Genomic DNA, 12,881 nt, shown 5'->3' with positions numbered 1-12,881 from the left:
GCGCACCCCGCGGCTCCGGCCCGTCCCTTCCCTTCCCGCGGCCGCGCCAGGCCGGGGGTTCCTCGGGAGCCGCCGCCGGGCCCGGGCCTGGGCTCAGTCAGCGCACGGGCGCCCGCGGGGTGCTTGGGCCTCTCGGTGCGCTCTGCGTGCTCGCAAGCAGGAACTCGTGCGGGATTCCCGGGTTCTTCTTCCCGAGTTCAAGCCCACGGCGCGGTGTGTTCCGGTAGCACGTGGGCAGGGTTAAGCTCCCCGGGGTTTGATGTTCGTTCCCGCTGCGCTTCTGCAGGAAAATGGAAATCGCTGCTCCTCCAACGTCCAAGTGCATCATTTACTGGAAGAGGAAAGTCAAGTCTGAATACATGCGGCTCCGGCAGCTCAAGAGGTTCCAGGCGAACATGGGAGCGAAGGTAAAGACTGCTCTGTCAGCTGGTAGCGCTTGAGCAGCGACCAGGTGGGCGCTTCATCCTGCGGATTGCTGAGCTGCACCCCAGTTGCAAGCTGGGGAGGTTGGAGGGGATCCTGCTCCTCCTCGTGCAGCGCTGTGTGTTGCACTGGTGGGGTGCGTATGCAGCGAAGGGGACTCGTCTCCACTTGGTCTTTAAAGTCTCCCTGCTAGGGGCTCCAGGGGGCTCTGCTGCTCCTTTCCTCCCAGGCAGGGTTTTAGGGGAGGTCGGCTGGGATCAGGAGCTACCAAATGCTGCTGGTTGTTGGGAGGACTTCAAGCAGAGTTTTGTACCAGTGTTGAGTTTAATTCGAATTCCTTCTAACAGGTATCAGTTTGAGATGCTCTGCCTTGCGTCTGCTTCTGATACTCAGACCAACATCTCATGAAGGGCTTTAGTGTTCTCCGTGTGATTTCTTAAGCTCTGAGTGCTGCTTTCCCTCCCCGCAGGCTTTGTTTGTGGCCAACTTTGCGAAGGTTCATGAGAAGACTCAGATCCTGAATGAAGACTGGAAGAAGCTCCGCGTGCAGCCAGTGCAGCTGATGAAGCCCGTCAGTGGGCACCCGTTCCTCAAGCAGGTGTGGAGAGGGAAAGGGGCTCAGCAGCAGAAGTGTGGACTGGAAGCAGCCTCTGCAGGGAGGGTTGGCTGTTTCCTCACTGCCCCTCTCTGTCCTGTTCCAGTGTACAGTTGAGAGCATCTTCCCAGGGTTTCCCAGCCAGACGCTGTACATGAGGACCCTGAACACGGTGGCACTGGTGCCCATTATGTATTCCTGGTCCCCTCTTCAGCAGAACTTCATGGTATGTAGGGAGGCTCAGGCACAAGGGCTTGGAGCAGTTTGTGTGTAGTTGTGATGTGGCTGTGGAGTGATTGGGCCTTCTTCAACTCACTTGTTTTAAGCGATGTCTGCTCAAAAGGTGATGGAAGCTGTTCATTTGGCTGTCTGTTTTGTTGTATCCCATAAAACAGCCTTGGATCTATGCTTACCTGACTCCTTGATAGGGTCATTGATATTTCAGAGGATCCTTGGAGCAGATATGGTTTGTTGCTTGATGGTTTGGTTCCCCCCCCCCTTAAGATTTTTCTTCCTTTCTCAATGGGGAGTTTTATTTCCTGGGCAGGTCCTTTCCTTTGTGACTGGATTACCCTGCTGCTCTCATTGTAAGGGCGCTACTGAGGGTTAGTTCCTTGTTGGTGGAAGCAAGGCGAGTGATTTAATGCAGGTTTTGGTGGGATGTTGTTAAGTTTACCTGTTAAGCAAGCAGCTGGCCTGTGCCTGGCCTGGCTCTTTGCCTGCTCTGGGGTGTGGATGTGTCCCTGCACCCTGCGGGGCAGCTGCATGCCACTGCAGACCGGGGCACAGTGTGAGACCAGTGACTGTAACGTAGAGCCAGCCAGTGGTGCCATGGCAGTGGAGAGCCGGTGCCCTTGCTCCTGTGGTTAACACGAGAACAGCTCCTCAGCTTTGGCTGTGTTCCTCTGGGAGTGAGTTACCGGTTTGCCTTTTGCTGTTCCAGTTCTGTGCTCTGCCTGAGCACAATGTCTCTGACGTTTGTTGGTTGTTATTGCTGGTTCTGAGTTTCTTCAAGCATTGGAGGCACTGCTCTTCTTTTTCAAGGCAAATAGCACTTTCAGGGGGCAGATTTATGCTGCTGGCACGGGATAACAATGAAATGTCAGGGATGAGGCATCTGAAATTGCAACCTGGCAGGGTGAAGCTTTGCTTTGTGCTGTGCGGGTCTGTATGGGCAGGAGGAGCCTCGACCAGGCTGGAGGTGCCGCTGCTCTGAGTTGTATCTGACCTCTGCAGGTGGAGGATGAAACTGTTCTGTGCAATATCCCTTACATGGGAGATGAGGTGAAGGAAGAAGATGAAACTTTCATTGAAGAACTTATTAACAACTATGATGGGAAAGTCCATGGAGAGGAAGGTAAGAACAGTCAGCACTGCCTGTTCAGTCTCTTCTAAATAACATGTCAAAGTAGTTAAGAAGTCAAAAGGTGGCAGCAGTAACCAGCATTGCTGTGGGAGCTCTTAGAGCGGAAAACCAGGAGCACGCCTGCTGTTCTAGCTTGCAAGGATATGGTCCTGCCTTCAGTACCCTGCATCGTTCTAAGTTCTTCTTCTGGAGCTGTTGTTCATGGGGGTTCATGTGCTCCGAGATGCTCAACAGCCTGTTAGGAGGAGCTCAGCAACTTTGCTTTGCTTGTGACCCCAGTCAAGGCTTTTCGGAACAGTGTGATTCCCTGCAGTGCTGCCTACCCCATCATAAAACTGTGTGGAGGCAGGAAAGCACTGGGGAACTGGGGTGTCCTGTCTTCAGATGGCACTAAATGATGCACACTGCTCTTGGGACTCCCTAGCGTTAAAATCCCCCCTGTCGCTTCAAAACTGAGAGGTTCTGGCTTGGGATTTACCACCATGAGGAGCGTGGGAGAGGAGGGCACTGCCACAAGCTGGCTGACATCTCTGTGTTTCAGAAATGATTTCAGGGTCAGTCCTCATCAGCGATGCTGTGTTCCTGGAGCTGGTGAACGCCCTCAATCAGTACTCGGATGAGGAAGAGGAAGGACACAATGATTCTGAGGTGAAACAGGAGGATGGGAAAGAGGAGCTGCCAGTCACAAGGAAAAGAAAGCGAATTGCAGCGGAAGGTGGGTTTGGCCACAGAAACTGGGGTTCCTTTGGTCCCGTTTCCATCCTGCCCTGCCTGGTTGTTAACGTGTTGCTGAGGGTTGTGACCAGCATGGCAGGTTGTGGTCATTGAAAGCAGGGGTGCATTCGGTTGTTCTCACCCTCCCCTTGGACAGGGTAAGAAGTCACCAGTTTAGAGTGTGGTGAGGAAAATTTAATGAGTCATCTGGAAAACCCTGTCGGGGTGAGGTGAGCAGCAGTGGGTGTTATCTGAGGAGGCTGTGGGAGCTCTGCTCCTGGAGGTTTCAAAGTGCTGCTCTGGCAGGCACCTGCCAGGGAGTTGGTAGGTAGATCCTGTTCTGCTGCAGGCAAAGGTGGACAGTTTCAAATCCCTTCCAGACCCATTTTCCATGTATTTGTTCCTGTTCCCTCTCCTGTGCCACGTGGAGCTCTTGTTGCATAGAGATAGCTGTGGTCTGTGGGCTTTTTCTTGTGTCCTGCATGACCTTAGGAATGCTGACTGCTATTTTTGTCTTTGGTTTGTAGTGATGTGGGTAGCACAAATACCAGGACCCTTTTTCAAAGGTAGAAAAGCATTGTCTGCAAATCCTGTTTTGGGAAAAACAAGCAGTGATAACGGTTCTTAAGAAGTCATTAAGTGCTTAAGGAATCTTTAGTGCTTCCTGAGGATGCTACAGCTCTGAAGTGGCAGCACTGCATCTGGAAACGCCTTGGCCTAGCTGCAGGGCAAAAGGTTTATCCATTGTATATGGGATTATGTGTCTGCCTCTTAAAATATAATCCTGAACACCTACTGGAATCACTATGGAAGCAGGAAAGAGATGTTCACATCTGCTTTAACTGAGGAATTGTCTCTCCTCCTCTTCTTAGGTAACAAGAAGTGTTCCAAGAAGCGCTTTCCGAATGACATGATATTCACTGCTATTTCCTCTATGTTTCCTGAATACGGCTTCCCAGAGGATATGAAAGAGAGGTAGATTTGTGCTGCACTTGTCTGTTCCCTGCCTTGGTGTCAGTTGAAATCTCTATGTCAGCAACCAGCGCTGTGCCCTGAGCACAAAGCAGAGCTCAGCGGGCCGCGGGCACCGCTTTCAAGCGTCAGAGGCTTTGGTTTAGCCTCCAGGTTACCTGGCTCAGGGTGCTGCTGCCCCGGACGGTCCCTGCTTGTGTGATGTGTCCCACGGGAGGCAGGGGCTGCGTATCTGTGGGTGTCTGTGTGTCCGCAGGTACCGGGAGCTCACGGAGGTGTCGGACCCCAACGTGCTGCCGCCGCAGTGCACCCCCAACATAGACGGGCCCTGCGCGAAGTCGGTGCAGCGGGAGCAGTCCCTGCACTCCTTCCACACCCTCTTCTGCCGCCGGTGCTTCAAATACGACTGCTTTCTGCATCGTAAGTGCAGGCTCGGCCGGACGCTTCCCTAGAGCCCTTCTCTCCTCACTTTTCCTCAGTGCTTCGTGCCTCTGCCCGCCGTGCTTAGTGTCTGTGCCGCAGGCTTTAGAGGGAGGTTGCAGTGAAGCCTTAGGAGCTTACAGGTGCCCAGAAGCCTTTTATACAGACGGCTCCACTTGTTTTCCTCAGACGGACGGGACCGACCTGCGTGGCCGTCCCGCTTTCACCACTGCTCCGCGCTTGAGCCTCCGGGCATCTGTGCCATGACCAGACTTCACTCTTGCTTTGCAGAAGCTCAACAGGGAAAGCCATGAATGTTTCGCTTCCAAAGTCTGGACATGCCCCTGTGTTTTATTGCTTCACTGGAACTTACAGCTTCATCTTAGTCATGTTTCTGCGGTTGGTCCTGCCCAAAGCCTTTTGGATGCTGTTGGACCTGCTGTTTCCCAGGTCTGAGGGCTTCTTTGGAAAGTCACAGGACTCTTTCCAGTGAATTATTTATTAAAAGATGTAATATTAAGATCATGTGGTCTTTTTGTTTCAGTCTGAAAGCAGATCTTTTTCCTACGGCCTCTCCTTCCCAAGTGTTCCCCCTCTGCTGCCGAGTCCCCGTCACGGGTTGGAGCATGGGTTGGAGTCTTGCCACCTCCTTCCCCGCTGCCAGGAGAGCTGCTCGGGCTCTTGCTGCCTGCCTCAGGCTCCCACTTGGCTGAGCTCGTGCTGCCCTGTCCCTTGCAGTGTGTGGGGAGTCTCTTGGAGGGTGCTGATAGTAAAGATAACTATTATTTTTTCAGCTTTTCATGCTACTCCTAATGTGTACAAACGAAAGAATAGAGAGACCAAGATCGAGCCAGATCCTTGTGGAGCAGACTGTTTCCTCTGGCTGGTATGTTTCTGCATTGCTGCTTTTGAAACCACAGGAGAAGTGGCTTGTCCAGCCCGGCCCTGCAGAGCCCTCTGGGTCCTTTTCACAGCTCTGATCTTTCAGAATTAGTTCTAATCCTCACTGGATTCAGGGAATCCAAATGCAGACCTTACCAGATGCGTTATCTTAGCAAATCTCCAATGAAGACTAAGCTCGAAGGTACCAGATGGGAAATTGTGGTGACAAATGATTTCCCTGGGCTCTGTGGGGCGTTTGAAGAATGGAGCCCAGGTTAAAAGCACTGGGGGGGAAGACTCGAGCTATTTTAAATGCTCTTTCAGAGCTGCAGCCCAGCTGTGTTACGGGGTGAGAGCTGCAGGGATGTGGGTGCCTGCGGTGGTGTCAGTCAGCTCCAGGATCTGGGCTGTTTTGGGCAGCCGCTGAGCTGGAACAGAGGGAGAGGCCACGAAAACTTCACTGCAGGGCAAGAGGCAAGGGAGTAGGGCCAGGGAATTTCTTCCAGCCAGGCTGTGATGCTGAACGAAGCAGGAACGTGCAGTGTGGGCAGCTGCTGAAGTGGAGCACTAGGGCAGATCTTCACCTTGTCTTGGTGGTGGCAGGGCTTGTCCCAGGCCCTGTGGAAAAGCCTTTTCCGTGTTCCCTGGTCACCTGCCACCCACCTTGTCTTCTCTGCTTGCAGGAAGGAGCCAAGGAGTTTGCTGCTCTGCACAACCCCAGGTCCAAGTGCTCAGGCCGGCGCCGCCGGAGGCACCACGTGGTGGGTGCTTCCTGCTCCAGCACCCCAGCTTCTGCCCTCACCGAGGCGAGGGAGGGCGACAGCGACCGAGACACGGGCAACGAGTGGGCTTCCAGCTCCTCAGGTACCATGGCAGCCCCGGGGGGCTCCGTCGTGGGCAGGTGGGACGGTGCCTCCGGTGCTGCCCTGCAGCAATGGGCCAGCGCCACCATCCCAGCAGGCGCTGGGCGCTGCTGAGCTCTGCTGCCCGCGGGAGGGTGCAGTTCCCCCATGCTGTACACGGCCCAACATCGATCTCCCGTTCCTGCCAGAGGCAAACTCCCGCTGCCAGACACCCACCAAGCAGAAGCTGAGCCCGGCCTCCTCCCAGCTCTTTGCGGTGGAGACGCCGCAGGAGCCCGTCGAGTGGACGGGAGCCGAGGAGTCGCTCTTCCGTGTCTTCCATGGGACCTACTTCAACAACTTCTGCTCCATTGCCAGGCTGCTGGGAACAAAGACCTGCAAGCAGGTGGGGGGCCTGGGGAGCACAGCGGCACCGCAGCTTCCTTGTTGGTTTTATTTCTGTGCAGTAAATCGCCCCGAGGGAGGTGTTCCATCAACCCTTTGGTGGAGCTCGGTGTTACTTGGCCCTTGGCAGGACCAGCCTGGTTGGCTCCTTGCAATGGGTTGGGTGCTGGCAGGGTGGTGCTCCTGAATCCCAGCCAAGAGAAGCAATGGCACCAGTGGTCTGTGGTACTGGGCACTGCTTACTGGGACCGGGAGCCCCCCTGTGTGTGTCCTTGCACTCCTGTTTATGCTTTACATCAAAAAACAACTTGAGTGCATTGAACTTTAATAGTCTTTTTCCTTATGTTCCCTTGCAGGTCTTTCAGTTTGCAGTGAAAGAATCGCTTATAACCAAACTGCCAACAAACGAATTAATGAATCCATCCCAGAAGAAGAAAAGGAAGCACAGGCAAGTGTTGGACATGCTTGTTTTGTTCTTAAAATGCAACCAGATCCACTGCTTTCTGTGCCAACGCATTCCTGGTAATCCCCATCTGGCTCCCATCTGCGCACACGTCCTGCTGTCACACAGGGCTGCTGGTGCTGCTGGCCCTGGCCTGTCCCTGGTGCTGGGGGCTCTGTGACCCCAGGCCGGAGCCCCACAGGAGCAGGCAGTGCCACTGGAGGGCTGGTGCTGTGTCCTCCCAGCAGCCATAGCTCCCTGGCTCATAATCTCCTTTGTGTGTGCTGATCCCCGTGTGTCCGGTATTATTCTGGCTCTAGCATTTGCCTTAAGTAGCTGCAGCTGCATCATTCTCATCTTTCTCCCGTTTCTGGCTGCCTGGTGGCTGTTAATGCTTGAGGCTGGAATTGCCTGTCTGCTCTTCCCAACGGAGGCTCCTGTGTCCTCTCAACCCCCCTGCGCTTCTCTTGCAGGCTGTGGGCTGCGCACTGCAGGAAGATTCAGCTGAAGAAAGGTAACGTTGGCCCTGGCTGTATCCCACCGGGTTCCCAGGGAGCTCCCTGGTCACACAGCCCCATGGCCACGTCTCCCAGCCCTGCTCCTCGGGGTGCCGTGGTGCTGGTGCCAGAGCCTCTCCTGGTCTTGCTTCCACCGTAGTGGAGGCTGAGGTTTGGTGTGTGGGCCTGCTGCTGGGGGCAGAGCAGTTGTGGGTGGTGGTGATCGCAGCTGTGTGCCTGTGGGTGCTGGATGCCACCGGGCTCCCTGCCCTCTGCAGGCACATGGGGAGGTTGCAGCTTCCCTGCTCCAGAGCCCTCTGTTTGCTGCTTTTCAGCGTTCCTGCGACGGGCAGCTTCTGATCCAGGCATTTCCCCTCTTGCTCTATAGATAATTCGCCTACCCAGGTGTACAACTACCAGCCTTGTGACCACCCCGAGCACCCCTGTGACAGCTCCTGCCCTTGCATCATGACTCAGAATTTCTGTGAGAAGTTCTGCCAGTGCAACCCTGACTGTAAGGAGAAACCTGGGACCGGGGGGTGGGAAAGCATCCAGCTCTCCTGGCCCCGGCCAGAGGGAGGGTGCGGAGCCGCTGCTTGCTAGAGGCTTGATCCCTGCATTCCCTGCTCTGCCCATCTGCGGCAGCTCCGTTTGCAGCCCGCTGAAGTCCAGAGGGAAACTGCTCTGTGCTGCCCCCTGACAGCCCTCTTGTTAGGGAATACCCATCTGCGTGCCTGTATCCAGCATCGGGACCCGCGAGTGATGCTGCGGTTCCCTGAGAGCAGGATGTGTGGGCAGCAGTTAGGGTGGGAGTTGGGTCACTGCTCTGCCATGGTTCCTTTTCTTCTCTGGGCTTGCATTCCCAGCTCTGCAATGGAGATAGCTGTACTTGACATTAGTGTGGCTTCTGTGGGTGGATTTGTTAAGGGTTATGGGGCTGGAAGGACCACAGGGTGACAGGGAGCCAGCTCAGGCTCCAGGATTCCCTTTACTGGTCTGTTATGTTGAGGTTATCAGAGCAGTTTACTTTCAGCCATCATAAGTTGTCCCAAGAGGCAGATCAGCATCCCCAGCCATGCAGATGGGAAGGACCCTGTGCATGGTGTGAGCGTGCACACACTGTTTCCTGGTTCACTTCCAGCTCTGGTGCCCAGGCTGCCTCACATTCACTTTGACTCCTTGTGCTCCTGGCAAGTGCTGTCCTGGTCACTTTGGGGGTAGGAAGGCTGGCTGTGGCCTGCTGTCTGCTGCCCAGAGCACAGCGGATGGAGGGCTCCTCATTAGCACAAAGGCACCTTCCTTATGTGTGCACGGTGGCGGGCAGGAAGCATGGCCCTCGCTTACAGGCTTAGTCCTGAACCTGCCCATGGGCCTGCCAGGGTGAGACCTGACTCGAGAGGAGCTTCCCTGGGGCAGGGACCCTGTGGTGCAGAGCCCTGTGCTGTGCTGCTGCAGGTCAGAACCGCTTCCCGGGCTGCCGCTGTAAAACCCAGTGCAACACCAAGCAGTGCCCGTGCTACCTGGCTGTGCGGGAGTGCGACCCGGACCTCTGCCTGACCTGCGGCGCTTCGGAGCACTGGGACTGCAAGGTGGTCTCCTGCAAGAACTGCAGCATCCAGCGGGGTCTCAAAAAGGTACTGCCAGCATTGGCTGCTGGTGGCCTCTGCCTCGGGTGCGCTGGTACCAGCAGAGCCCTGGTTGCATGCCGCTGAGGAGCTCTGGAAGAGAAGCTGCTCTGAGGCTTCCGTAGCACTTGGGGGCTATGGATACGGAAATCAAGAGAAGGGAATTGCGTGAGGAAGGGTTGAGAGCAAGGAAGTGTTAAATGTGACTCCAGGGAAAGGCTTGGAATTGCATGTAAAAAAGGCAGAAGTTCAGAGAAAGGTACAAATTGGTGGGTGTCAGGTAATGTGCAGCTCCAGTCTAGTGGTGCTGGGACACTTCAGTCTGGAGGGAGCTGTGTATCCCCTTGAACCAGGGGATGCTGCATAGAGACTGGTCCCCCTTCACTCTGTGGCGCTGGGCCCTTGAGCGTGGCATTGGCTGTTCCCTGGTGTGTGCCAGGAGGTGCAGAGCTCCTTGCTCTGCCCGAGGCAGGGTGGGATCTGTGTGCTGGGAGCCGTGGGCCTGCTGACCGTTAACTGCCTCCTTTCCTCCCTGGCTCCAGCATTTGCTGCTGGCACCGTCGGATGTCGCTGGCTGGGGGACCTTCATCAAGGAATCTGTGCAGAAGAACGAGTTCATCTCCGAGTACTGTGGTGAGGTCAGTGCTCCTGCCCGTGCCAGGGTGCTCTGCTGTGTCTGACCAGGTTTGGAGGCTCTCTCTTGTACTGTTTGGGACCTACCACAGTACCTTTTAGGCCCTCCACCATGGAGGAGCGTGTCGGGTACATGCTGCTCCTTGGGAGCTCAGCTCCTCTCTCTGCTCCCTCCCTGGAGCCCTGATGAGCTCTGGCCACTGGGGTGGGAGGGAGATGAGTCCCACTCCTTGCAGCACCCCTGGGTGTGCCCTCAGGCCCTGGGTCTCTCAAGGTGCTCTCCTTCTCCAGCTTATCTCACAGGATGAGGCTGACCGGCGAGGGAAGGTCTATGACAAGTACATGTCCAGCTTCCTCTTCAACCTCAACAACGGTAACTGGCCTGGGGCTGCGAGGGTTGGAGGAGACCCGGGCAGCCTGGCAGGGGCTGGTGGCCGGGTGGCCATTGCAGCCCCTGCAGACAGGCCTCTCCCTGCTACAGTTTTGGGGCTTTTTCGGGTGTTTTTCTAGATTTCGTTGTCGATGCCACCCGCAAAGGCAATAAAATCCGCTTCGCCAATCACTCGGTGAACCCCAACTGCTATGCCAAAGGTGAGACGGCCCAGCCCAGCCCCACCTCTGAGGGGTGGCTCTCTGGGGTCCTGTTCAGCTCTGCGATTGCAGCGGATTCTCTGGGGTCCCAAGTTGTCCTGAGCCTGGCCAGAGCCTCCTCCCTGCAGCTGGTCCCATTGCTGCTGGTGTGGCTGAAGCCCTGCAGGAGCCATGGGCTGCAGCCGCAGCCCCGTGTCTCTGGTGCCTCTTTGTTGCAGTGGTGATGGTAAACGGAGACCACCGGATCGGGATCTTTGCCAAGAGGGCGATCCAGGCAGGAGAGGAGCTCTTCTTTGATTACAGGTACCTGGGGAGTGGCTGCTGAGGATGGGGGTGCAGGGTTGGCCCTGCTTCCTTGTGGGGAGCATGGGGCAGGGGGGGTCACTGCAGCAGCTGTGACTTTCCTGTCTTGTAGGTACAGCCAGGCTGATGCCCTGAAGTATGTCGGCATAGAGAGGGAGACAGATATCATCTAGGCTCCGTGTGGGGCAGTCCCTAGCCCACCCTGCTGCTGCACCCTGTAAGCAATGCCATGTTTGCTTCACGCTGACATGACTGCTGCTCTTCCCCTTGCTGAGTGTGTCACAAATGCTACTTCCCACCCAGAGAGACTCGGGGCAGGAGTGTGAGTGGCTGCTGCCAGGGGCAGCTTTGCCAGCACTGGGCAGGGGCAGGCGCTGGAGCTCTGCTCTGCTCACCCAGGCTGGAGGGAGCCATGGGCCGAGGCTGGGGCTTGAAGCAAAGTTGTGCTGGAGGAGCAGAGACAGCCACAAGGTCTCTGTCTGTTTTCCATTGACTGCTGGAAGCACAAGAGCGAGCGTGGTACCACCCGCACCGAGACCAGCCCTGTCCCCTGGGATAGGCTCCAGTCTCAGGTGCCTCCTCTCACTGCTCATTTTGCCCCGTTGATGGGGACAGCGAGAGGGTTGAAGCCATAGAGATGTGGCCGCAGCAGGGCCTGGACTGCTGTGGCTGAAGCTGTTTCCCCTCTGCCCCAGCTGGCTGGGGGACGGGGACCAGCTCCCCACGGGTGATGCGATTCAAGGGGATGGGGAGAGCAGCACTATGCAAAAAGTCACTTTGGGTAGTGGAATACCACTGAGCTGGTTGGAGACGATGTTATGGGAATGCTGCTGCCAGCACGAGAGGCTGGAGGCAGCAGAGCCCCAGGAGCCTGAGGGTGCCCTTTGGCGTGTCCAGGTGGTTGTTGGCTCATACTGGGGCTGGCGCACAGATGCCTCTGCCCAGAGGTCTTGGTCCTCCCTCCTCTGGTAGGACAGTCCCTGTTGGAGGAGCATGGGCCTGGCCCTGGGGATAAAGGGGAAACGTTCTCTGAAGGGTGAGGTTTGGCCTTAGCACCACATGCAAAAAGAAAAAGCAAAGCACTTTAAACTGCTCCTCTCGGCCAGCAGCCGTGTCCTGTCTGTGCTCTGAGGGTGCAGGGACCAGAGAGGGCTGAGATTGCTGCTCTGCAGCTCCATTGCAGGGATGTTGGGATGGGGTTATTGGGCAGAGCCCCCCATCCCTTTGTGGGGGTAGCGTTTCGGGGCACTGCAGAGCTTGAGCGGTGCTGGGTCCTTGCCTGGCACCTTGGAGGAACCCTGGAATCCCCATGGCACCGCTCATCCCTGCCGCTGTGGTCCATGGATGGAGCGAGGTGCTGGGTCTGCCCCAGGAGCCAAGCCCTGCTCCGCAGGCTGCCTGGCTGTCCATCCTTGTGCTGTCCACGCTGCCCTCCTGAGGCTCGGAGGGGTCTGGGTCTGTCTGGAGCAGTGCTTGTAGATGCCAGCGCCCGCCTGCGCCTGCCCGGCTCCCCCCGCCTCTGCTCTCAGCTCAGCGCCCTCGCCACTTTGGCCACATCTGCACTAGGCCAGGCTTGTGTCTGTGGTTTGTGGACAGTGGATAACGATGATGCACTTTACAAATAACGTGGCTTGTAGCCTTTGTCATAATAAAGTGGTAGCAAACCCCCCCGTCAAGGCTCTCTGGCCTCTGTTACCCTAGGGAGCAGCTACCGGTGGTGTCTGTGTCCCCTGGGCCCCCTCGGTGGCAGCTCCGGAGCCCAGCGGGGCTTGTGAGCAGCTCCCGGTGCCACCACTGCCTGGATCCCCACTGTCTCGGGTGTGGGGGGAGAGCAGGGGCATAGCAGGAGCCTGAGCTGCATCCAGCCTCTGCTCTTTCCACCCCGCATCCCGCTCTGGGCATGGGAGTTGCTGTTGCCCATGAGCGAGGCGAGGAGCCCCCAGGGGAAGGCGGGGGAGCCTCAGCCGCTGTCATTCTGCCTTTATTTGAGTATCTTCACATCTCGGTCAACAGAACAGGCTTTGTAAAAGTAAAGTGCCCAGTGGAGCTCGGCCGTTGGGTGGGTAACCGCGTTTCTGTAACGTCGTCTTAACCACAGTACAGCGAGTGAACGGGAGCCTTCCCGGGGCCGGCGGGGACCGGCACAGACCCGGCCCCGCGGCCGCAGCCCC

General features: G+C 56.7%; 1 protein-coding gene across 1 annotated transcript; it reads left to right on the top strand.

Annotated features, from left to right (window-relative positions):
* Positions 1 to 231: 231 nt before the first annotated feature.
* On the top strand, positions 232 to 12,381 carry EZH1 (enhancer of zeste 1 polycomb repressive complex 2 subunit). Its single transcript, XM_062627712.1, has 19 exons — positions 232 to 407; positions 893 to 1,021; positions 1,125 to 1,244; positions 2,255 to 2,375; positions 2,926 to 3,099; positions 3,971 to 4,073; positions 4,327 to 4,490; positions 5,285 to 5,376; positions 6,056 to 6,236; positions 6,424 to 6,620; positions 6,976 to 7,067; positions 7,535 to 7,575; positions 7,947 to 8,072; positions 9,014 to 9,192; positions 9,726 to 9,821; positions 10,108 to 10,189; positions 10,327 to 10,407; positions 10,626 to 10,714; positions 10,827 to 12,381. Exons 1-19 carry the CDS (start codon positions 291 to 293, stop codon positions 10,881 to 10,883), a joined length of 2,241 nt encoding a protein of 746 aa, XP_062483696.1. The 5' UTR covers positions 232 to 290; the 3' UTR covers positions 10,884 to 12,381.
* The last annotated feature ends 500 nt before the right edge of the window (positions 12,382 to 12,881 follow it).

Source organism: Pezoporus occidentalis, unplaced genomic scaffold, assembly GCF_034315485.1.
Source record: "Pezoporus occidentalis ecotype Australia unplaced genomic scaffold, CSIRO_AGI_Poc_V1 ctg304, whole genome shotgun sequence".
NCBI classification, from domain to species: domain Eukaryota; kingdom Metazoa; phylum Chordata; class Aves; order Psittaciformes; family Psittacidae; genus Pezoporus; species Pezoporus occidentalis.
This window is presented reverse-complemented; position numbering and strand designations above follow the sequence as displayed.